Source organism: Neopelma chrysocephalum, unplaced genomic scaffold, assembly GCF_003984885.1.
Source record: "Neopelma chrysocephalum unplaced genomic scaffold, ASM398488v2 Primary Assembly neopelma1_87, whole genome shotgun sequence".
NCBI lineage: Eukaryota > Metazoa > Chordata > Aves > Passeriformes > Pipridae > Neopelma > Neopelma chrysocephalum.
The window spans coordinates 1,274,636-1,296,909 of record NW_020897749.1 but is presented as its reverse complement, the minus strand read 5'-3'; the positions used below and the strand labels follow the sequence as shown (position 1 = coordinate 1,296,909).

The window sequence follows — 22,274 nt, the reverse complement described above, 5'->3', positions numbered from 1 at the left end:
CATGTGCATTTATATGAGTGTGTATTAAAGGGATACCAGGAGAAAATAAATCAAAAAAACCCCAGGCTTTGTTAGTATCAAAAAGAATAGTAAAAGTATCATTATTCTTCTTTCCAGTAATGTCTAGATACTCTTTGAGACTTTCAGAAGCAATCAGGCAGCACCCTCATGTCAGACACAGACAGGATACCACTTAAAGTGATACTCACATGGCTTATAAATGCAGGATTGCAAAATAATCCACTGTCTTGATAGTCTTGACTGATTGTTCAAGGCTCACCCATGCACAGAAGAGATTATACCTAGATTAACTACTTATGCTACAAATGTCCACAGAATCACAGACAGCACCTTTGACAATGATCCTTCATTCTTAAAAGGGAATGGAATAATTGAGTTTTCAGATGACTGACCATAAGAAAACAAGATGAACTCCTAACACAACCATGCAGGAACACACAGGAAAATAAGCTTAAAACCCTGTTGTCTGCAAAGATGTAAACCTTGCTTTTCAAAGCAGACAGGAGGATTAAGGATGTGCAGTATAAGCATGGACAGAAGAAGCCAACATGGGCATAGCTTCTGATCTGGAGTTAAAAACAAAATCAACAGTTGTAGGAATGGGAACAGAAACACAGTTCAACACAGACAATACAGTGACTTTAACACCCACTGGTTTATTCCTTTAAATTGCAGCCTCACTTTTTAGCAAGACTCCACCCTAGGGAGCCTCTTTCAAAAGAGTATCTTGTAGCTTTGCTTGGTTTTAAGGCACTGTATTTGGTTACATACCTCAGACTTTGTACAATGATCTACTATTCCCAGCTACTGTAGCTGTTACTGCAGCATTACTGTACCTTTTGTTGTGGTCAGGGGAAATATGCTTCTTTCTTCTCCTGTCTCCATATTTATTTCCAAAGAACTTAGTCTTACTGTAAGCTATGCATATATCATACCTACCTATTTAAATCTAAATATCAAGGCTGTCTCTGAAGGCATATAGCAAGCCTTAGCAATCTCTACTTATGTTTATTGGAAAATGCAATAACCTTAAACAAATCCGCACAATGCTGTTTGAAAATAGATTTAGGAATTGGAATAATAATCGGAATTAGATATTAGGAGGAAGCCCTTTGCTGTGGTGAGGGTGGTGAGGCACTGGAACAGGTTGCCTGGGAGGCTGTGGATGCCCCATCCCTGGCAGTGTTCAAGGCCAGGTTGGATGGAGATCTGAGCAACCTGGGATAGTGGGAGGTGTCCCTGCCCATGGCAGGGGAGTTGGAACTGGACAATCTTTAAGGTCCCTTCCAACCCAAACCATTCCATGATTCTATGAAATAAGTTTTAAGCTTCTTACCGCTCAGCACAGTTTCTTATTAAACCTCCTTCCAGATGGGCTTACAGTTTTACAGTTTTCCAAGCATGTGAACTGAGGAGGCATCAGGCTTCTTTACCAATTCCTACAGAAATACTTGCCAAAGTTTTACCCTCTAAGCAAGTATTGCCAACCAAAAATACCCATCACTGGACATCCTGAATATGTACATATTGGATATTCCATCAATATCCATGCCCAGCATCCACACACACTGAGCCGGCGTGGAACTCCTTGCCCTCGGAGAACATGAGCCATGGAAGAGTTAAGCATTATCCCTGCCATCTCCACTGCTCCATGGCCTTGTACGGCCTCCCTGGAGATACTCCAGAACCGTCTGGACGAAATCCTGTGCCATGTGCTCCGGGATGACCCTGCTGGAGCAGGGAGGCTGGACCAGGTGACCCGCCGCGGTCCCTTCCAGCCCGACCCAGTCTGTGATCCTGTGGTTCTGCACCGACTCTCCCTCCTCCTGCACGAGTCACAGCCGCATCATCTGCCTGACACAATTCCCCCTCCACCCAAATACTTCACCCGTGACCGAACCAAACCTCCTTTTCCGAGTCATTCACCACCACGCCGGCGTCCCCATTCCCGCTGTGCCTCTCCCCAACAAAGGCGACCCGCGCACCCGGAGCTCACACCCCATGGCGGGGTGAGCTCGCAGGTCGGACCCGGTGATCCCGGAGCTCTTTTCCAGCCTCAGCGATCCCGGGATTCGGCGAAACCAGCGCTGACATGGGGCCGCCGCGCACCCCCGCCGTGCCCGGGGCTCATCCTCACACCCCGACCCTTCCCGCGGTGAGGGCGGGCGGCCTCGCCTGCCGCGAACCCGGCTCCGAGCCGGGCAGGCAGCGCCGTGCCCTGCCCGCGGAGCCGCCCTCCGCCCCGGTAGCGACACTCCGGGACGCCCCGGCGGCCCCCCGTCCCTGACTCACCGGCGGCGAGGGCGGCGGCGATGAGCACCCACGCCGCGCCGGGCCGGCCCGCGGAGCCTCCGCCCGCCGCCATCTTCCAGCCGCCACCGCCGCCTCCTCCCCGCGGCGCCCCCATTGTCCGCCCCCGGCCGCCCGCGGACCCGCCCCCCGCCCCCTGCCCCGCCCGCCCATAGGCCGCCGCCGCTGTCAGTCACACACACACCCCCGCCCCGCCCCGCTTCCCCGCGGCGATTGGGCAAGAGAGGCATCAGTCAAGCTCTGGTGACCTATGCGCGCGGGGAACGTGTTGTCCCGCCCCCCCAGCTGGGCGCGGCGTTAGCGCCCCCCCGCGGCCGGCGGGCGGAGTTGAGGGGCGCCGTGCCCGGGGGCTGAGGCACCGATCCCGCGGCTGGTGGGTGAATCCCGGGGATCGCTGGATCACTGCGTCAGTCAGGTTGGAAAGGAACTCTGAGATCACCGAGTCCAACCTGTGACCGAACACCACCGTCTCAACCAGACCATGGCACTCAGTGCCACGTCCAGTCTTTTCCTTAAACACCTCCAGGGACGGTGACTCCACCACCACCCTGGGCAGCCTTTTCCAATCTGATCACCCTTCCTGTGAAGAAATTCTTCCTAATGTCCAACCCAAACCTCCCCTGGCACAGCCTGAGGCCATGTCACTTGTTCCCTGGGAGCTGAGCCCGACCCCCACCTGGCTACAACCTCCTTTAAGGGAATTGTAGAGAGTGATAAGGTCTCCCCTGATCCTCCTCCAGGATAAACACCCCCAGCTCCCTCAGCCGCTTGTCATAGCACCATAGCCTCAGGCTCTGGTGCTGCCCAAGAGATAACCTGCTTGCCCCAAGCTTATCCCAGTGCCTCTGCAGGCACTGTACCGACCATCCAAGCTGGCATTAAATCCGTCTGGAAATAACTGCCAGTCACGCCAATGGAGTTGTGCATCCCTTGGTCAAAACCCCCACGGGAGCTGTGGGGTGGCTGTGGCCCGCAGGGACCACAGCGCTTTGATCACACCACAGCGTGGTGTCCCAGACACTCTCAGCTGTGCGAGGCTCCTGCTGTGCATCGCTCAGCCCAGTTTTCCAAAGAGACACTTCCACAGAGTGTGCTCCCGCAGCACTCCTTTAGTGCCCCGGCCTCTCCGGGCATGGGCGAGCCTTGAGTTCCCCCAGGTGCATGTTACGGTGACAGTCAGCAAGTGCTCATCCCAAGGGAAACAGGAGAGCGCTGCTGCAAGCTCTGAGCACGGACAGCGGTGGTTCCCCTGCCTCCACCGAGATCCTGCTTGTTTTTCCCTGTCAGCTCAGAGAGCCTGTTTTGGCGTGTGCTGCCTGTAAGTGCAGGCTCCTTCAGAAGTTCTCCTGCTACGCCAATCACATAACCACCTTTGCCTTTCACCTTAAAATACCTGCTTGGAATTTCCCTCAGCTTGCTGACTGGACTCCCTGCTGCTACACGCCCCCTGAGACCACACTTTCATCCCTCCTTCTTCCCCCTCACTTTTGGGAACCTCTTTTTAAGTGTTTCGTCTTTTCCTAAGCCGTGTATTTTAAACAAGTTGCACAAGCTGAGTCATATCACAAGGCTATTGCTCACTGCATCCATGAGACTTCAGAAGCCTGTGGTGTGCTCTGCTCCTGCCCAGTGCTCCAAGGACGCTGGTCCTCTCCCAGGACCTGTGCCACCAGTTTCTCTGCTGCTCTCTGGCCACCTCATCACATCTGCACAGGGAAGAAGCCACAGGAAAGCCCCGCTCCCGTGTGCCATGTTGAGGAGGGCCATAACAAAGCAAGCTCCTGCAAAAACACAGGCAGATTATTTTTTTCCAGCTGTGATGCAAGATGCCAGGTTACAGTGCTGATGGGATTTAAAATGTAACAGCTTATGCATTCATTATTTACACCCTAAGGGGAAGCTTTGGAGCATGTTTCTCAGCTAACTGTTGTACACGTTCTCTAGAAACCCAGGCTACCAGAAATCCAGGGCAGTGATTGGGAACAAATATCAACAACACAGGCAACTCTTTGTATCACGGGGAATTACCACCTTCTTTGGTTGGTACCTCACTTAGTCCCTCTGACTTCCCTTTATCCAACTCACCAACATCCCTGCTTTTCAAATGGAGCAGAAACCTATATGCAGCCTCACCTGTCTAGGCATTTTTGCAAGATGATAAACCAAAAGTGTTTTTTTTTTAAATGTTGCCTTTTTCTTATTCTCTAATTTACTGTCCTCCACAGAGCTTACACATTCCCTTTTTATGTACTAATAAGCCTGATTTGGCCACACGTGTCCCTTACCAGAGGACTCCTACACCCTCCCTTCCCCGACAGAGCTGAGATCACACTGTCACAGGTACAGCCCCGTTTTTGGTGTAGTAACACAGCTGTTCCATCCAGAAAACATCTGGGATAGTATCTGGTCTGCTTACAGCAGAACATTCTTTATCCAAATAGATATGATCAAATTATTCTCTTCTGCTATCTCCAGAGAGGAAACGGGGTCCAGGAACAACTTAATTTGTCCTGAGGAACATATATTGCATTTTTATGCTACGAGATGCTACTATTAAGGTTATGACATAAAGAACTGGGAACACTTCTCAGAGTAACCTGTTAAATGTACCACACAATTCCCTAACTCACCTCAGCACCCAGATCCCTGAGAAGCTAAAATACACCCAAATGTAGGTGTAGTTGCTGCTGTCGTTTTCCCTTCTAGCTATGCAACTCTACCCCGTCTAGTGATAATACCAGTATTTATTTGAATTTCTTAGAAATTCAGCTCAGCTGGCAACAAACTCATCTTTTTTCTGCCCGCATATGGAGACCAGGGGAGTTGTTTCTTCTCTTCATGCTGAATCCATTCCCTCTCAGGTCAGGGAAGCAGCAGTGACAGAGCAGGACTGCTCAGATCACGGCAGCCACCTGGCAGGCTGCTGTCAAGTTGCCCAACTGGTTTTTGAGCTTTCTCACACACAGTACATCAGCGTTGAGGAAAAACATTTTTGTGTCTTTTTTTTTTTTTGGTCTCTTTTTTTTTTCTTCTGCTTATCACGGAAGGAAGACTGAAACCAGTGTGTGTCACTGGGAAAGAGGTTAAATAATTTTTTTCATGGCTGCTGTTCGTGTTAGAAATTCAGATCTTTGTTATCCTACTGTTTTGGAGACGTCCTTAGTAGCTTGACAGAGAGAGTAAGCAGGATTATGGTGTGAAAAAAAAAAGTAATATCTTCTAGGAAGAGAAGCAAATATATTCAAACTGATTTTATATTTTAATGGTTTTGGTTGTTTTCTATTTAGCTTGTATCTCCTAGAAGAATTGTAAAGTAGACACTGCTTAGCGTACAAAGATGTGCATTCCTGCAAAAAATATCCCAACCAACAGGCTCATTTTGAATGAGTAAGAGAAGAACATGAGAGAGAAAGAAAAAAAGCAGGCTCTATTTGTACAAGAAAGTACTGAGTGTCTATTACAACACTGCTTTTTCTTCTGCAAATTGGGAGGAGCTGTGTCTAGCAGATAACGCCACATTCATGTTTACTCTGGTTAAACAGAAATGCAGTGGTTCTTTCAAAACTCAGAGCTGGCAGCAGCACAGTAATTGCACGTGGTCCTTGGAGAGTTTGGTAACTATTTTTCACAGAGTCACAGAATTCTCAGGGTTGGAAGGGACCTGTGGAGATCACCCAGTCCAACCCCTCTGCCCAGGCGGGGTGACCTGGAGCGGGTTACACAGAAACATATCCAGGTGGGTTTGGAATGTCTCCACAGAGGGAGACTCCATGACCTCCCTGGCCAACCTGTTCCAGCGTTCTGCCACCCTCCATGGAAAGAAGTTCTCCCTCATGTTGAGGTTGAACTTTTTGTGTTTTAGTTTATGGTCATTACTCCTTGTCCTGTTGGCATCACTGAAATCAGTCTGGCACCACCCTCTTGACACCCATCTTTGAGAAATTTTCATTCATTGATGAGATCCACTCTCAGTCTTCTCTTCCACAATTTGATTAAGAAAAATGTCTTGGATCACCCACTATGCAAGGGTAAGTGTTCTGAGGAAAACTTAGGATGGAAAGGGATGCGAATGATGAGCTATTCCAGTGCTGAACTGAAGCTAAGGAACAATTTGAGCCATGAGTATTCTTGATAACCTTGATAAAAAAAGCCCATGAAATTAAAGCAATTCTTTTCCCCATCTCTGCCACCTACCTTCCCCCCAGCTTCTTGGAATATAAGCAAAATTAGTTACCGAAGGGAGATGAGCCAAGGTAGCACCGACCAGCACCGGTGCTGTAAGAAGACTCTGTTTAAACAGGTCTGCGTAAAATCTTCACCTGTAAGGTCGGGAAGTACCGTCGCCACTGCCTGGCCGTCGCACAGTCTGGAATTATGGAAAAGAACCACGAATTTCCCTTTTTTCATCTGGGGTTTGTGGTCCGGCTGCCGCGGTCCAACGCTCGCCACGTACGGGCAGCTCTCGCACCCACGGGCAAAGGGGCTGCCGCAGTGCCCGGCAGGAACCCGGAGCACCGGGAAAAGCGGGACGGGCGGCGCGCCCGGGATCTGCCCCGATGAGGAGCTGGCGGCAGCACCGGAGTGTTCCTGTGAAATGGAGAGGATGCTCCAATCACGGCGGCTCGTTGGTCTAGGGGTATGATTCTCGCTTAGGGTGCGAGAGGTCCCGGGTTCAAATCCCGGACGAGCCCGCTTTTTTTTTTCTTCTTTTTTTTCCTCCTTTCTCCGCTCAGCGATGCGACCCCGCGTTCTCTCCCGCGCTCCTCGGGCAGCGGCGAAGGGACAACGAGACACACCCGCTCCTTTTTAGCGTAAAGAAAAGCGTTAACAACTCACCGGGGAGAGGCCGCTCCTCTTCGCCTCGCACCGGGCGCCGCTACGCCGAATCTTCCCCGCCTTCCCCCTCACCTTTCCCACCCCGCAGGCCCCGGGGGTCGCTCCTCGCCGTTCCGCCGCTCCCGGCCCCGCTCCCGCGCCTTCCCCGCGCTGCGGGCGGGCCCGAGGCGCAAAAGCGCTCCAGGAGGGCACCGCGGCGGCAAAACAGGAAGCGCGGAGCGCCCCCTTCCCAGCGGGCTCGTCCGGGATTTGAACCCGGGACCTCTCGCACCCGAAGCGAGAATCATACCCCTAGACCAACGAGCCGCTCTGACAGTGCTTTCCCGCCTCAGCAGTTCACTGCCTTCCCGCCTCCTTCCCGCCCCGGCAGCCCTCGTCAGCGCCTTTGTGGGTCTGTCCTTCCCCGCCACCACCGCACCCGCAGTGGCTTTGCCCGCCGCTCCGGAACACATCGCTCCTCTCCATAACTGATCCCCTTTCCCCCTTCCCTCCCTCTCCAGGGTAACCCGTGGCATCGCCCTTCCCTCGACCCTTCGACCCCGCTTGGCAGCGCTGACTCCGAGTCCCGCGGGGGGTGCGGCGGCCCCCGCGCCGCCCGTCTCTCTTCCCTTGCGCAGACCCCGCTCCCGCGCTCGTCCCAGGCGCGCAGGAGCGACCCCCCCCCTCCCCGCCTTCCCATTCCCATTCCTACTCCACGGCCGGTGGCGCTCGAAGCCGGGCGAGCTCATTCCCAGGGGATGGGAAAGGGGGGGGGAATAGGACACGCACCCTCAGCGGCGTTGGTTTATCCCGGCCCGCGCTGTGCGCTGCGCCCCCTGGCGGGGCGGGCGGTCCCACAGGGACACCCAGGGACACGCAGGGATCCCCGGGGACTCCCAGGGTGACCCGTGGGCGAGAGAGGGGCCCACGGGAGCCGCAAGCATTGCCTTTGGTCTCTGAGCCCTCGGCACGCTGCTCGTTTGGATCCCGCGTTGTCCCCCATGCGCTCTATCCTGCCAATGCTTCCCCCTCATATTTCCGTGCCTCTGCACCCCAGATCTTTCAAGAAACCCCGTTCCTCCCCTCAGTAATTGCTCTCAGGCTTGGCCTTTCCAATACTTTCCTGTGGCTCACAGTACTTTGAACCCGGCCCAACCCAAAACAACCACAGAACCAAGATCACAGACAAACACTGTCTCCTTGCCCTTGTGCTGCATTCCCTTCTCCACTTCTTTCTTGCTCAGTCTTCCGTCCTCACCCCCACAATATAAAGGTCTTCTGGCCCGCAGCGTTTATGCTTTAACTTTTTTTTTAATCTTTCAGGCACCATCCATACCAGAGGGATTGCATAAATTAAATCTTGCTGAGGGCATTTTCCCGTCTGACCAGGTGTGTTTGCAGCCATCCGGGACAAAGATGGTGATGCAACTTCTGGCCCAGAAAATCTCTAAACTGTTGACTGCCAAAAGCTGGGAAATCTCGACGGAAAAATCACTGTGTGTTGCCTTGTTTGTTTATGCTTCCCAAGGATGCTGTTGGAGAAATGGGAGCAGGCTAGGTGGCTTTGCTTTCTTCTGTTCCCAGGTACCGGATACCTGCAGGGTTAGGGCAGGAAGTGTGGCAGTCTCCAGTGTCACTGCTTGCCCCAAGGAACACATTCCTTTGGGATTGAGTATGTTGGTTATTGCTGTCTCCCAAAAATAAAAACCACAACATATTAAAACGTTAAACTGTTCTAATGGCAGTGGAAATCTCACCCCTATTTTGCCTGCTGCTACAAGCTCTCTCCATCCTTCCTCAGACTTCTTCATCTTTCCAGGAGGAAACAAAACACACAGATTTTTTTGTTTTGCTTTGCTTTTATTCCACTATTTATTTCTTCTGTTTCTCCCTCGGATTTCCATTCCCGTGCTCGGGACACACATACACATTCTTTAAACAGACACATATGTCTGTATATACAGTAAGGCACAGTCACTCACTCACATACAGATGGGACACTCTGCTGGGAGAAGAAACGGGGTACAGTGAATGATTGCAGCCTGCCCTGGAATACAAGCTCTAACAAACAGATTACAATGGATTCAAAGGCAACAATGCTCCACGGCACGGCTCAAAAGGATGTGGAGGTTGTGTTTGCCAACAAGCCCACGTCACACAGGAGGGTCAGAGCCGCTGGCTCTCAGCAAATGTCACCTCGGAGCTCTCACCTGGGAAAAAGAAAGGCAGGGCACAGAGCCTCTCCTTTCCTCACAATTTTAGGGCTGGTGAACACAAAGGGGGTATCCCAAAAACCCCCCAGGTTTGTAACTCTGCTGTGTTGCAGAGCCTGCCTGAGGACAGAAGGGAGCTGTGCTGTGTGAAAAACTTGTGCGTGTCCAGAGAGACAGGGACAACCCAAGCCTCTGACCCTGCTCAGCTTAACATTTGCTAGGAGGAGCTTTGGGATGGCTGGTTCTTCCCTCGGTCTCTGCAGCTGTTTCTGTGTTGCTGAGTACTCAGGTGGGGTTCAAGCACTGGCCCCTGACCATTCACACCACCCAACAGCTGGCTGACACCTCGGCTCAGCTTTTGGCAAGTCTGGCTCACTGTCTCCAGTGGACTCAGAGTTGTCCACAGCTCCATGATGTGCTGTGGACATGAGCCCCATGGTCTTGAGCCAAGGCAGTTTTTTATTCAGCTTCAAGCACTGCTGTCAGGAAACTGGTCAAGTGAGGGTCTGTTATCTATCTTTCCCCAAATAACTTATTTCTTACGGGCAACTAATAGCCTTTAGATGTAAGTCTTTTCTCCTTTGGCAACTGCTAGCCCATGACTTTAACTAGTACCCCAAGGGTGAATGCAAATCCAGTACAGTGCCTAAGTATTGAGGAGGGACTGACCTTCACCAATACAGTCAGTCAGGCCATATGACTGGAAACTCAGCCAGCTAAGACTTCTTTGACCTGCCCAAAATTAATTGGCTGTTTCCTGTAAGCCAGGATGCTTTCTATCCTGAGTGGCTCTCAGTGGCCACACACTGAAAGTTTCGAAAAAGACCAGATAGGGTCTGGAAGTGAGAAAGACTGATGGACAGGCAGGCCTTCTAAATCTGGACTGGAGCCCGGAGCCAGATAAAAAACTTGCCCTGTTGACCTACTCAGCACATCTTTTCTTTGCATCCAATCTGCTCGTTGTCACTTTTCCACCAGCACTAAAAACACCCCTAAGTTGAAGCACACAGAACCTACCAGCCTGCCCCTGCTGGCTGTTTCACAGACCAGCCAGTTCAAGTCCCACTTCAAAGGGATTTTACGTTATGTGATCAATGTCCTAAGAGTTTTCCCTGTGTTCAGGGTTCACATTGTCTGCCATAGAGCACATATGGAGAAAACATACTGTTTCCTACTGTTAAAACATTATTAACTGAAATTTAAAAACCCAAAGTATTTCAAAAGAAGCTACGAAAAAGGCACCATTACATGTGTGTTTGTAACTGATGAACTTCATCTAAGACCAATGCAGGGGAGAAGAAAAAGACATTTTGGAGCAGGATGAAGGAGCAGAAGAACCAGGAGCGGTGATGGTTGTTGGCTCCAGGACAGCAAGTATCAGGTCTCTCAGTCCCCAAATGTTGCTGAGGAACATCAGCCAACACACCTGAGTTTTGAACTCTGAAGAGATCGCAAACCAGTCTCTTGTTCCAGCTGTCCCAAAATATGATGGTGCAGAGCAGAGAGCCAGCAAGGAGCCACTCAGCTCTGTGAGGAGTCTGGACCTCAGGGGATATCTGTATTCTGCTCCGCTCCTGCCACTGAAGGTTTTCCAGTAGCTTCCACCTTGATTGGGTTAGATGGCTCCTATTCACATGTTAAGTCTCCTCTACCCTGATTGGGTATGTCCTTTTGAGAGGGAAAAAGTAAGGAAATAATGAAAAATAATCATGGTCTAAGTAAATACAGCTCTGGGAAGTCCTGGGGGTACTTTGGTAGTTTCTGTGCCAGGAGGCAAAGGCAGCCTGAGCACCAGCTTCCTTCCTTCAGTTGCTCCTTGCCAAACCAAGGAAACATTTGAAGAGGAGACAGGTGGTGAGGTGGAATGAGATGTTTCCTCAGGCATCTGTGGCTATGTTATCAGTGGTTACAGAATACATAAGAAGGTACATGGAATTAAGCCTTGCTTCAGCCAGTGGAAATCCTCTTTTATTTCAAGTGGCAAAGGGCCATGTTTCCATGCTCCCAGGGCTGATCATGCACTGGTGTGTGTGCAAACTTTTTGCTGGCAAAGCTAACAAGCTAAACACGCAGAGAGAGAGAATATATATGTGTATTCATGTATATATACAACGTGTGCTCACATATAAATATGTGTATGTAAGGAGGCATAATTGATACAGTATATACAAGGTTACTGCTGGGGAAATGTGCTTTTTACTGTAAGTACTTTCAAATTGCATTCAAAACAGCAATGGAGCAGAGCCTCTCCATTATACTGAATCCAGAATCAGCTTTGCTTCTTTTCCATCCTTTCTCCCTGTAACATCACCCAGAAAGGCTGGTTGTTTTGAATGCCCTGCCTCACAGCATCTGCAGGCCTGAGATTTGAGACTTTTGACATGTGGGGAGCAGCAAAATTGTTGTTGTGTTCTGTCACAGTTGCCATTTTCACGAATAGCAAAACCCTCTGGTGTCTTAGGAGGCATCACCACGCTGACCCGCCTTACCTGTGTGTCAGGGTTACGCTGTGCCCTGCTCCTGCGTGGCTGATGGTGAAGCCTCACTGGCAGTCTCTAATCCCACTGCATCCTGCAGTGATTCAGGTGCCAGTGGTGTTTCTTCAGTGTCTGATGTTCTCTGTGTGTCTGTGCTCTCACTGCTTTCCTTTGCTTCAGCTTCAGCTTCTTCCTTCTCCTTGTCCCCCTTTTCCTGTTCACTGGCAGTGCCTTGCTGCTCTTCTCCCTTGGGACCCTCACACACATCCTTGTTTCCACAGGTAGGCTGGGCAGAGCTCTCCTTCCCTGGGGCATCATGACACACTTCCTCCTCCTTTGCATTCCCTTTGTTACTCTTGCAAGGATTCATTTCCTCTGCCTGTTTATCCCCTTTTTCTTCATCTTCTGACCTGCTGGATCCTCTCCTTAATGAAGGTTTCTCATCAGACCCTGACTCTTTCTTTTGCTCTTTGCTCCCTTTTAATTCATCCTCTGACCTGCTGGATCCTCTCCTTGACGGGGGCTTCTCATCAGACCCTGCCTGTTTCTTTTGCTCTTTGCTCCCTGTTTCTGCCTCTTCTGTCTTGTCATTGGGCCCAAAGACCTCATCTTCCCTGGCACCATTTTCTGGAGAGGAGATGTTGAGCCCTAAGTCTTCCCCGTCTCCGTACTCAGACAGAGATCTTCGGAACCTCCTGGAGGGTGGCCTGCGCTTGATTGATCCTCGCGTCCGCACCTGGGGGGCAGGAAAAGCAGACATTGAAGCAGTCAAGAGTGTGGTAGGGGAAAGGAAGGAAAGCACAACAGAGGAAAACATGGGAAATTTAATTGATACCCTGGTGGCTTCACTTTTCCTGCTCTGCTAATGAGAGGTGGGGAGAAGAGGGTTCCCTGCTGCTGAAAGACTACTCTATAGGACAAGCAGCACCCTAATATAAGCCTCCCTTCTGCAAAGATGGTGCCAGAGACCATCCAATTTGAACTGTGACTCCTCATCCAAGTTAGAACCCTAAACCCAAGGACTCTGCATTCATTACACAGATGCTGCTGACTTTGGGTGTCTCAGCCTTCTCTTCCTCTTCATCCCCAGGGGATAAGCAAGCAAGAAATCCCAGCACATATCCTACCTTGTTGTAGAACTGCAGCTGGGTGCCTTCGGGAGGCTGATCAAAGCTGACTGGCGTCTCACTCGCCTCGCTGGGCTGGGTCTGAGTCCCTGGGCTGGTGGGCGTTGAGGGGGGTGTGCTGAATGGAGAAACCAGGGCTTTCAGACCAGGGCTTTTGGGAGACACTCCCGGCAGCAGAGCAGCTGGAGAAAAAGCCAGATTGGCCTGCAAAGAAAAGTCCCCGTCAAGAGCGTGAATGACAGCAGCGTGTGCTACACACAACAGCCACGCAGGGGAACCCTCGCTCTGCCACAGCTCTCAGCTGTCACAGCCCACAGACCTTCTGGTTGTGGGTCTCTCCTGGTGACACTGTCAACAAACAAGTCTGGGCAGAGAAGTTATGACTGGACATTTGTCCTTCCCCAGCAGCTGGAACTCAGGACGTGTTCTTTTGTCATCCTCAGGCCTTCTGGGATTTTCCAGCGACCCAGCCAAGCCAGCACAGTCTACAGTGGCTGAGCTGGGAGCAAATCTGAACAAGCAGCCGGCAACCACTTTTAAACCAAAAGACTTAAACCATCCCTGTGTGTGCCCAATTTTCCAGCCTGATCTTCTGAATGAACTGCACAGTTGTGAGAAGACCATTGAAAGAGGCGAGCTTGTGATTCACTGTGGCAAAACACTTCCTGCTGGGCTCTCACTCAGCAGCTCTCAAAGGCAAATGTCCTTGGGTGCCTCAGGAGGGACAGTGATATGAATAGGTGTATGTTGTGTCAGCGTGGCCAGGAGCTCTGGAGTTGCACATGCTGCCAGGAAGGACAGCTGGCAGGGCCAGGGCACCCTGCCTTCAGGCCATGGGGTGCTGAGCTGCCCTCAGCAGCGTGGATCGGGCACCACAGAGACATACAAAAAGGGCTGGAAGCACTGGGTGTGTTTTTGAGTAACTGGGGGAATCCAGATGAGGGAAGTGCAGAGCTTCCAGGCACGTGCAGGGGAGAGGCAGAGCCCGGAGCACACTCCCCACTGCCAGGGTTGTAACTGCCTGTGCTGAAGACCAGCTCCCTGACAGGGTGCAGGTGACTCAGTCTGAGTTAGACTGCTGCAAAGAAAGAGCTGGAAGAAGTCTCAGTCAGGGTTTCCCTCACTTTCTCTGGAGAGCTGCATTTAAACTGAGGCTCCAGCCCCAGCTCCCTACTTGAGCAGGGTTGCTGCCACGCCCACGCCCAGCCATGTGCTCCACAGATCCAAATGATCCTGACCCATGCACTGACGTGCTTATGGGCACATCTGGGGATCACTGGACTGTTTCTGATGCTTGTTACCATTACCAGATCTGCTCTGCCTTCCTTTTTTATGTATGGTGGGACTGGGTCCTTATGTGTGAGGCCACTGCTCTGTTCTCCCAGATGTCACTCTTGGCTCCTGGATCCCCTTCCCCTGTGACTGTTCTGCAAGGGAAGTAGCTGTGACAAATGCCAGTCAGATTTAATTTGCTGAGGAAGCCATGTGGGTTATTCTAGGACCTACCTGCAGCTTTTCAATCATGGGGGAGCTTTTCACCTTGACCTTGGGAAGGGGACAAGCATTTGGAGACTGCTTCTGCAAAACAAAATGAAACACAAACACTTCACAGTAAAATAGGTGGAAAAGAGGAAATCTAATAAAGGCAGAAAACTTGGAAGAGATAAGCAGAAAGTGCTAGCCATCCTAGGACTAGGTACATGTACCCTTTTTCTGGGAGAGGAGGAGATTGTCTGCTGTTTGAAGCATCTGAGCTAGGTGATGTGTAATGGCTCTGCTTCTACACTGCCTTCACTAAGGTATGTAGCCTATGGCATAGTTTCCCCTGGTATTATTTCAGGACCAGACAGATTAAAATTCTACCTCTCAAAGCCTTAATGTTGGCAAACATTGTGAGCTTTCTGTGAGGGGAAAGACTTTCTGCCACCACTTGGCTAACAGAGTTAAAGGATATCCAATTAGTATAGGCAGGAAAGGCAGAGCTCTGGAAGGCTGAAAACAGTTTGAGAAAGGGAAAGCATTGCTTTGAGAAGGGGGACATTGCTTTTTTCAGATCCAAAGGAAAAGGAAGGAATCTAAGATTTTAAAGCTTGCTGCTCCTTTGGCATGTGGCTGACATATGAGGACAAAGAACTACTCCCTTGCTAAGGGCAGGTGACAATGTGAAATTTGGTGGGTAGACCTCATACCTTAAAATGCAAAGGACAGAAGTGACCAGAAAGGGCCTGAGCACAAAATGTAGTGAGGAGCAGCCAGCTCAGTGGGACCTGCTCATTCCAGGGTGCTGTGTGGAGGACACCTAAAGACAATATTCTGTGGGTATTGCTGACAAACCCCCTCTTCACTCTGGATTATTTATTCCCTTTTTCTGAAGATGGAAAAATCTCACAAGCAGAACTATTGCACCATTATACCCAAACCTCTAGAGTTCATCTGAAGGTAACACACGCCATGGATGCTCCCTCTGCTAGGAACTGTTCAAATCTCACAAATTCCAGTGGTAACTGGATGGATCCATCAGTGTGCTAAGGGTAAAAATGAAAGCAGTGGAAATGGGATGTGCATCCATGCTACAGGAAACAGCATGGAGCTGACTGAGTCAGTACGTGTGTGAGCAGGGGGAGGTTGGATTCTGCATGATTGATGTCTTTTGCTGCACAGCCTGACCTCTCTGCTACCTCCAAACCCATGTCTCAGGAGAGAGCAGGTTGCAGAGAGGAAAGGTCTTGCCCCCTGTTAAATTGATACTCACTTGCTCATCATTGTCACTTGTCTCAGTTTTGTGGGAATACAATGGAAGGGAGCATGGTGGTTTCCTCCGAGTTGGCTTATGTGGTGGCACCTAAGAGAAGAAAACAACCAACTCAGCAGCAGGGAAATCAGGTTTCTTAAAAAGGGAGTGAAACTCAAGCACCAAAGGGCATGCTGTGTCAGTGACCTGCTTGGGTGGCAGGGCTCAGCTTGCCTAAAGGAGTCATCCAAAGGCAGCACCAGGTACTGGCACATGGGCATGTGGCCAGCATGCCAGCTGTGTTTGTAGGACCTAGAGCCCAATCCTGCAGCATCTTGAGCCCAATCCTAGTGTTGGAAAAGTAGTCTGTATCTTTTTCCATGGTATGAGCCACAACACTTCAGGCTTTGTGCAAAGGGCACTCTTCCAAGCCTTGGAGGGTGGAGAAACCTTCCCAGAAACTTCGTCTTCAAAGCATCCTGCTGGAGACCCCCTCACACTGGAATAGGTTGTAACTGTTCTCTTTCCTGTCATATACTAGGATTTCCTTTTAATTCTCAGCTGCCTACCTGGTTCATGATTTCCTGTTTTGCATCTAATATGTTTTAAGATCAAAAAGGGGAATTCTGACTTTTTTGGAATTTCAATTCCATTTGTTTCTCTTGAATGAAGAAAAGCGGTTCACAGAGATAAGTCCTCAGGTGTAACCTTTAATTTGACTAAGAAACAGATTCTCCAGGGGAGAAAGAACAAGGCAACTTAGTGGCAGAGACACTGGTTCCTTCTGAATGTCTTCAGGCTCTGAGACGTACAAGAGAGCTCCCTAGGAAGGAAGAGATGCATAGCACATCACTATTGCTCTGGTCTTGAAGCCAAGCTGTCTCTATTTTTATGCCAGGTTTGTAGTCTCCTGCCAAGCTGTTAACACACTTTTTTATGTGTTAACAGGCAAAATAATTGGATAATATTGTGGATCTTGGATAGTATCCACAATAAAGTATTTGGATAATTCTGTTGCCTTCTCACAGGCTGGCAATGTGAAAAATTGGATCAGGGTGTCTTTGCCCTCTGTAGAGCTGGCTGTCATGGAGGACCTGTAGACTTGGTGTCACTTAACTTCTGGTTGGTGCTGCATCCAGCCATGGCAATGCTGCATCTCTAAACAGCCAAGGGCAGCCCTGCCCTTATCCTTATAGGAAGGAAGCTTTATGCTAGGAAGCAATAATATGTCTTACTGAAACCCCATCATTCTGCAACCATGAAATGCTGCGCTGTGCCACAGTGGATGTGTCAGAGGTTCCCTGGTTGATGGGATCCTCTCTGCTGGCATGGGTCAGGCAAGGGTTAAAGACCATCCACTGAGCCATTAATCTGAATCCAGCTTGAGAGAGCCAGTGGGGAAGTGACAGATGGCTTGGAGAGAAAAGACAGGAAACTTTGTCCTCCTCTGTCTCTGGAGAAAATGAGTTTCCCCCCATAGTGAGGCCCCCTCCACACTGCCTTGGCTTGGCAGCAGCAGAGGTCTGCAGATAACACAAGAGAGGTCTGGGAACTTTCTGCCTTCTGTAGGGTGAGGGACTTATTGCAATTGAATCCCATACCTTAAAAAAAGAGGAAATTACTGTAACGGGATGGATGCAGTGGTGCACTGGTGACTAGAGGGGGAAAAAATAGTGCTTGGGAAGAGATTGGCTACTCCCGTCCTGGGGCCTGGCTGTGGGAGTGCTAACCTCTGATGTATGATGGTATGCCAGCCCTGCAGGACACAGGTCACCACTACATCCAGCCAAAGGCAGGAGGAGTGACAGAGAGGGTCCCCTTAGGCCCAGCCTGGGACATTCTGAAATCAGCTGAGCAGCAGAAGGGAGCAGTTCAGTTTTGAAAGAGAAGAGAGACACCAGTAAACATTTATGCTTCTAAAAAAGAGTCATAATGATACAGGGGGCTCTCCTAAAATGTCAACCTCCTTTCATAAACACCATGTCTCTCTTTTCTTCCTAAGAAAGGTGTTCTAGTGTTTTGCTTAGCTGGTGAAAGACAGCTTGTGAGGTAATGCTTGGCATAGTGGGCTTTCAGTAAATCAAAGTTTCAGCACGACAGAGATAGGCACAGAGTCTGAAATGCCATTGGGAAGAGGCAATCAAGGTGAGTAAAGAGGCAGCTTTCTCTCAGACCAGTACAGAAGGAATAACTGGAGGAAACCTTCTCCTTTTGCAAATGAGGTGCTGATGACCTGCCACTGGCTTCCTACACTGCATAATCTGTTGTTTGCTTTATTTTCCTGTGGCTCAATAACAGCTAATTTGTTATTCACTGCTGCTGTCTGCCCACAAAAGCAAGCCCAAATAGTGCATGCATTGCTGTCTGCTCTTGTTGGCTAAATATGTGCACCCTACCAAGCTTTACAGCATCTCAGTTACAGTGCCTGGGTGTCCTGAGGTGCAGCTCTACCAAAACACTCATCCACAAATCGGCAAAGCATGGAAGATACTGCCACAGCTTGCGTTGCATGAGGAGAGGAATCCTGTGCGAAGATCCAGAATCAAGGTGGGTTCATGCTCAGGTCACTGATCCTCCAACAGGCAGAGGTGAGGGCCTGATTTCCCACGTGATTTCCTACTGGTGGCTGCAGAGTTCCTTACCTCTTTTCCAGTGATATTGGCTGCTTGCTCCTTGAATTTCCCTGCTAGCTGAGCCACTGAGGGTGATGCCGACTTGTCCACCTCTGAGTTGGTCTCTGCTGGCCTGTTCTGACAAACCAGGAACAACACGTTATGAGCAAAGTCTGGGAAAGGCAAGCCTGTGTATGTGTTATAAAGTTCAAGAGTAAGCACAGACTTGAAGCAGAGTTCCTCACATCTGGCATCAATCATCCCGCCTGTGAGCAAGAGGTTTGGGATGACAGGATCTAGCAGCATTTTCAAATATTCCAGAAAATCAGATATTCATGCAGAGCCTTTCAGCTCTTGCTGAAGAACCTACACTCAGTACTTTCCAATGGAAGAAAACCAGGCATTTCAAGCCAAGTGCCTGTTCCCCATCTTATCCTTGCAGTGAGCAGATGGAGCAGGGCAATAAAGTACATTCCCATGCACCTCCTCAGCTCTCCCATACCTTTGTCACTGCCCTGGTCACCATCCTTCCTTTTCCAGCACTTCTGCTATGAGAAGCCATTCCCAGTCCTTGCAGCAAGCCAACATCTGCTTGGGGATGTGTCCCTGTGCTGTTCTGCTTTTTTGGCAGTGAAATAATCAGGCGGGTGGGGGGGAGGGAGGAAATGCCACGGCTGAGACAAGCTTCCCCTCCCCTGGGTCGACAACAGGCTGAGAAGCAGGAGGCTTGTGTTGGAGTGTGGATGATGCAGCTCTTCCCACAACACACTGCCCCGGTGTCATCCCACATTTACCTTGTTTTCTTTGCTATGCGTGTATTGAGCAACGTGAGTAGAAAGCCTTGAAATCAAAGTTGATGAAAGGAAACCTTTGTTCTTCATCTCTGGTATCTGATGCCAGGGAAAACCAAACCAGAGGAACTGAGAATAAGTAACCAACAATCCTTGTTTTGTTAGAGGTGGAGACCTCAGAACAAGAAACCAGGCTTATGAACCATCTGTAGGAAACCTCATACCTCCGCTCCCTGTACCACCACCATCAGTGCGGCGCATGACCAGCACCACACCTCTCACCCCACTGCCTCAATGCTCAGCCAGAAAGGCCATTGCTAGAGGAATATATTTCTGGTTCTCCAAAGACTCCAGCAGAGCTCTTCCCTTGACGCCGCTCTGCCTGGGAGGGACCAGCTGCTTCATGAACACGGTCGCTCCTTCAGCACTGCGGGAGGTGAAAGGCCCTCGAAACCTAACCTGGCCTATGTGTGGACCATTCCCTCTGGGTAACCGTGCCACAGGGACTGAAGAAATGGCTACGGAAACTTGATATCATGTTATGGAAGGGGTTTCTTTAGACTCCTAGTTTCTAGACTAAAAGCAAATCGAGGTGCTTATGTCAAGGATCATCTCATAATCCGCAGCTTGGAGCAGTCTCTAATCTGAAATGCCTGGTACAGACCAGTGTGGCTGAGGCCTGTTTGCATCGTGGAAAAGGGCCTTTCCCTTTCTCAGAGAGCTGTAAATAAATGCTCCCAATAAATGCTATCTTCTTTTCCCCAGGCCCACAAGCCCCTGTAGGTGTCTGCCATTCCCTGTTTCCAGGATCCTGACTATATCTTCACTGTTAAGCTTTGGACTAGCTTTCCTGCATTTAGGAAAGCCATATCAAGCTGCCTCCTCTCAGTGACCTTCATGCACCTTCCCCTCATCTTTTCAACTTCCATTAGAGTAACTACAGGCAGGGAAAGTGGCAGATAAGGGGAATGAAAAAAGCAGTGAGGGAGGCAGATCAGCAACCTGCTGCACATGAAAAATGATGGCTGGCTAAGCAGGGAGGGAGAGCAGTTCCCAGCTGCAGTCTTCTTCCCTGCTCTGAAGGGAGGGCAGGCTGGAAAGGGGAGGGAGCAAAAAATGAACATGGAAAAGGCAAGATGGACTGGGAAGCTTGGCTCTCAGCATACCAGCTCCCAGGATACGTGGGAATGGCAGAACAGACACCTGAAGTGAGGACTCTGCTGAAACTGAGGAGCTGCAGATGTTCAGTGTTTGTGGTGGAAGGGTCGCCTCCCTCACAGGCCCTTTTTCTCCAAAAGCTTCTCTCATAGCCCTTTGTCTTACTGTACTTCCTCTTGGCCTTGGCCCGTTTGACCTCTTGTTTTTGGGGTGATTGTGATTTTTCTTTCTTTTTTTTTTTTTTTGAATTTACAGTCCGAAAACACAGCTCTCTTTCTTTGATCAGAGCTGTGAGGCTAGAAGGGTTCCACGTGTTTCTTGTTTTGCTGGTGGCAGGCACTGCTTGCGAGGCGGCTCTGGCCGGGCAGGGCGCAGGAAGCAGCGAACATGCCATTCTAAGATTAGCACCAGTAGCCCACGGGCTGTGTCCTCCCGAAATTGCCAGCTGCAGACTCTCTGATCACGCTTTGCAACAGGAAAAGTCCTTTCTCAGATCCTTTCTGGCGATTACACTGGTGTCCTGTATCCAGCTTTTTCAGCATTTCCCCCCCCCTCCAGATGGTGTGCCAGGCTCTGTATCTTCTAGTCAGGGGAAAGTGCTGAACCGGGGCACTTGGGTGCAAAAAGTTCCACTCCTTGCACTGCAAAGAGAACACCATTCCCCTGACTTCCAGGAGCTGGACTGTCAGTCTTCCTCTCCTCCTTCCCACCACTGTGGGCAAGGCGGGAAGCCTCACTTTACCACTCTCACCCCAGAGCCTGTACCAGCCCTCAGCCTCTTCCACAACCAAGACAAGCATCTGCTTCTCTCACCCAGGAGCTCAGTGCTGGCTCCCTCCTCCCCCTTGCTCTCCCATTCCTGGTCACATTTCACATTTTGGTGGTATAACCCAATGCTTTTCTGAATGACGCTCTTTTTTTTTTTTTTTTTCAAAAACACTTTTTGCAGCCAACTGCTGATTCTTTTCCTTTTCAGAACAGAACAACAATCAGTCTGCATGGGCTAAAAGCAGTGAGCTAATCTTAAAGGCTTCGCCCATCAGTAATTTGGTAACTGCTGCTCTGAGGTCTTTTACTGTATGTTCTGAAAAATGTCAGACAGAGCCATAAAGAGGAATTGAATTATACCATCAGTGTAAGCATGGCACTGTCTGCAATAGAGGAAGTGCAACTACCAAGTTCTCTGTAAAGGGTTTCTTTCACTTTCCTCTTCCAAATAAGTTTATAGAATTGAGTAAATGTGAAAATAGTTTTCAACACAGTGTTTCTTCATTTGCTTTTAAAACTGAGTCTAGTCCTTTTTAGCAGCACTAGAGAAGAAAGCTCTGCCTTTGTGGTTTAGGTATAAATGTGCCAATTCAAGCCTCCCACCAAATCTCTCCTTCCTTGTGCCTCGGAGTCTTTGCCTCTGTGGTGAGAGCAAAGCTGCCCGCCAATCCCTGATTCTGCAGCTTGCCTGAAGGGGGCCACTGTATTTAGCACAGATCCCTGCTCCTCTCACAGGCTGCCTGGTGGAAACACCGCTAGAAATGTCCCACGCCATCCCTGCCGTATCTTTTCAAGGCAACTGAGACGATCTCTGAGCAGAGATTCCTTGAAGCTGCGGCACAGTCAGCGCTGGCTCACACAATCCCAGCTTCACCGGTGATTTGATGTGCCAAAAGATGACTGGTAAGGCTGCCTGATGTGGGAATAGTAACATCTCACAGAGGGGACCCCTCACTATAGCAGTGTCATTACCTGGCTCGGTGACATTTGCCAATTCTCCTGCTACAGCCCATGGCCCCACTGTGGGCACCAGGTGAGAGAAAGGTGCATGTTAGAGGCCCACACAAGAGACCTGTGCATACTGTTTGGGTACTCACAAAGAGCTTTTCTTAAAGGTGATGGATTTGAGTGTCACTACAGGCAATGAGTTTCTCATGAAATCAAAATCACAGAGAATTTCCACTCCTGTGGAAAACTGGAAAAGCTGGAGGTGGCTTCTGGTGTGAATTTGAAAGCTCTGCTAAGACTGGT

The 22,274-nt window shown here is 50.0% G+C and overlaps 1 protein-coding gene and 2 non-coding genes across 3 annotated transcripts in view; 1 reads left to right on the top strand and 2 right to left on the bottom strand.

The window, feature by feature from the left end:
- The first annotated feature begins 6,950 nt into the window (after positions 1-6,950).
- Positions 6,951-7,022, top strand: TRNAP-AGG. Its single transcript has one exon. It is a non-coding gene; the product is annotated as a tRNA-Pro (tRNA).
- A 379-nt stretch (positions 7,023-7,401) lies between these two features.
- On the bottom strand, positions 7,402-7,473 carry TRNAP-CGG. The gene has a single exon. It is a non-coding gene; the product is annotated as a tRNA-Pro (tRNA).
- A 1,520-nt stretch (positions 7,474-8,993) lies between these two features.
- The window catches only part of RCSD1 (RCSD domain containing 1), a 32,751-nt gene continuing 19,470 nt past the window's right edge, over positions 8,994-22,274 (bottom strand). The window contains exons 2-7 of the mRNA XM_027692639.1: positions 18,337-18,444; positions 15,716-15,805; positions 14,470-14,541; positions 12,964-13,167; positions 11,849-12,572; positions 8,994-11,027 (exon numbers count right to left, since the gene is read on the bottom strand). Coding sequence (XP_027548440.1) covers positions 11,862-12,572; positions 12,964-13,167; positions 14,470-14,541; positions 15,716-15,805; positions 18,337-18,444 — 1,185 coding nt within the window. The 3' untranslated portion in view covers positions 8,994-11,027; positions 11,849-11,861. The remainder of the gene's footprint in view (positions 11,028-11,848; positions 12,573-12,963; positions 13,168-14,469; positions 14,542-15,715; positions 15,806-18,336; positions 18,445-22,274) is intronic.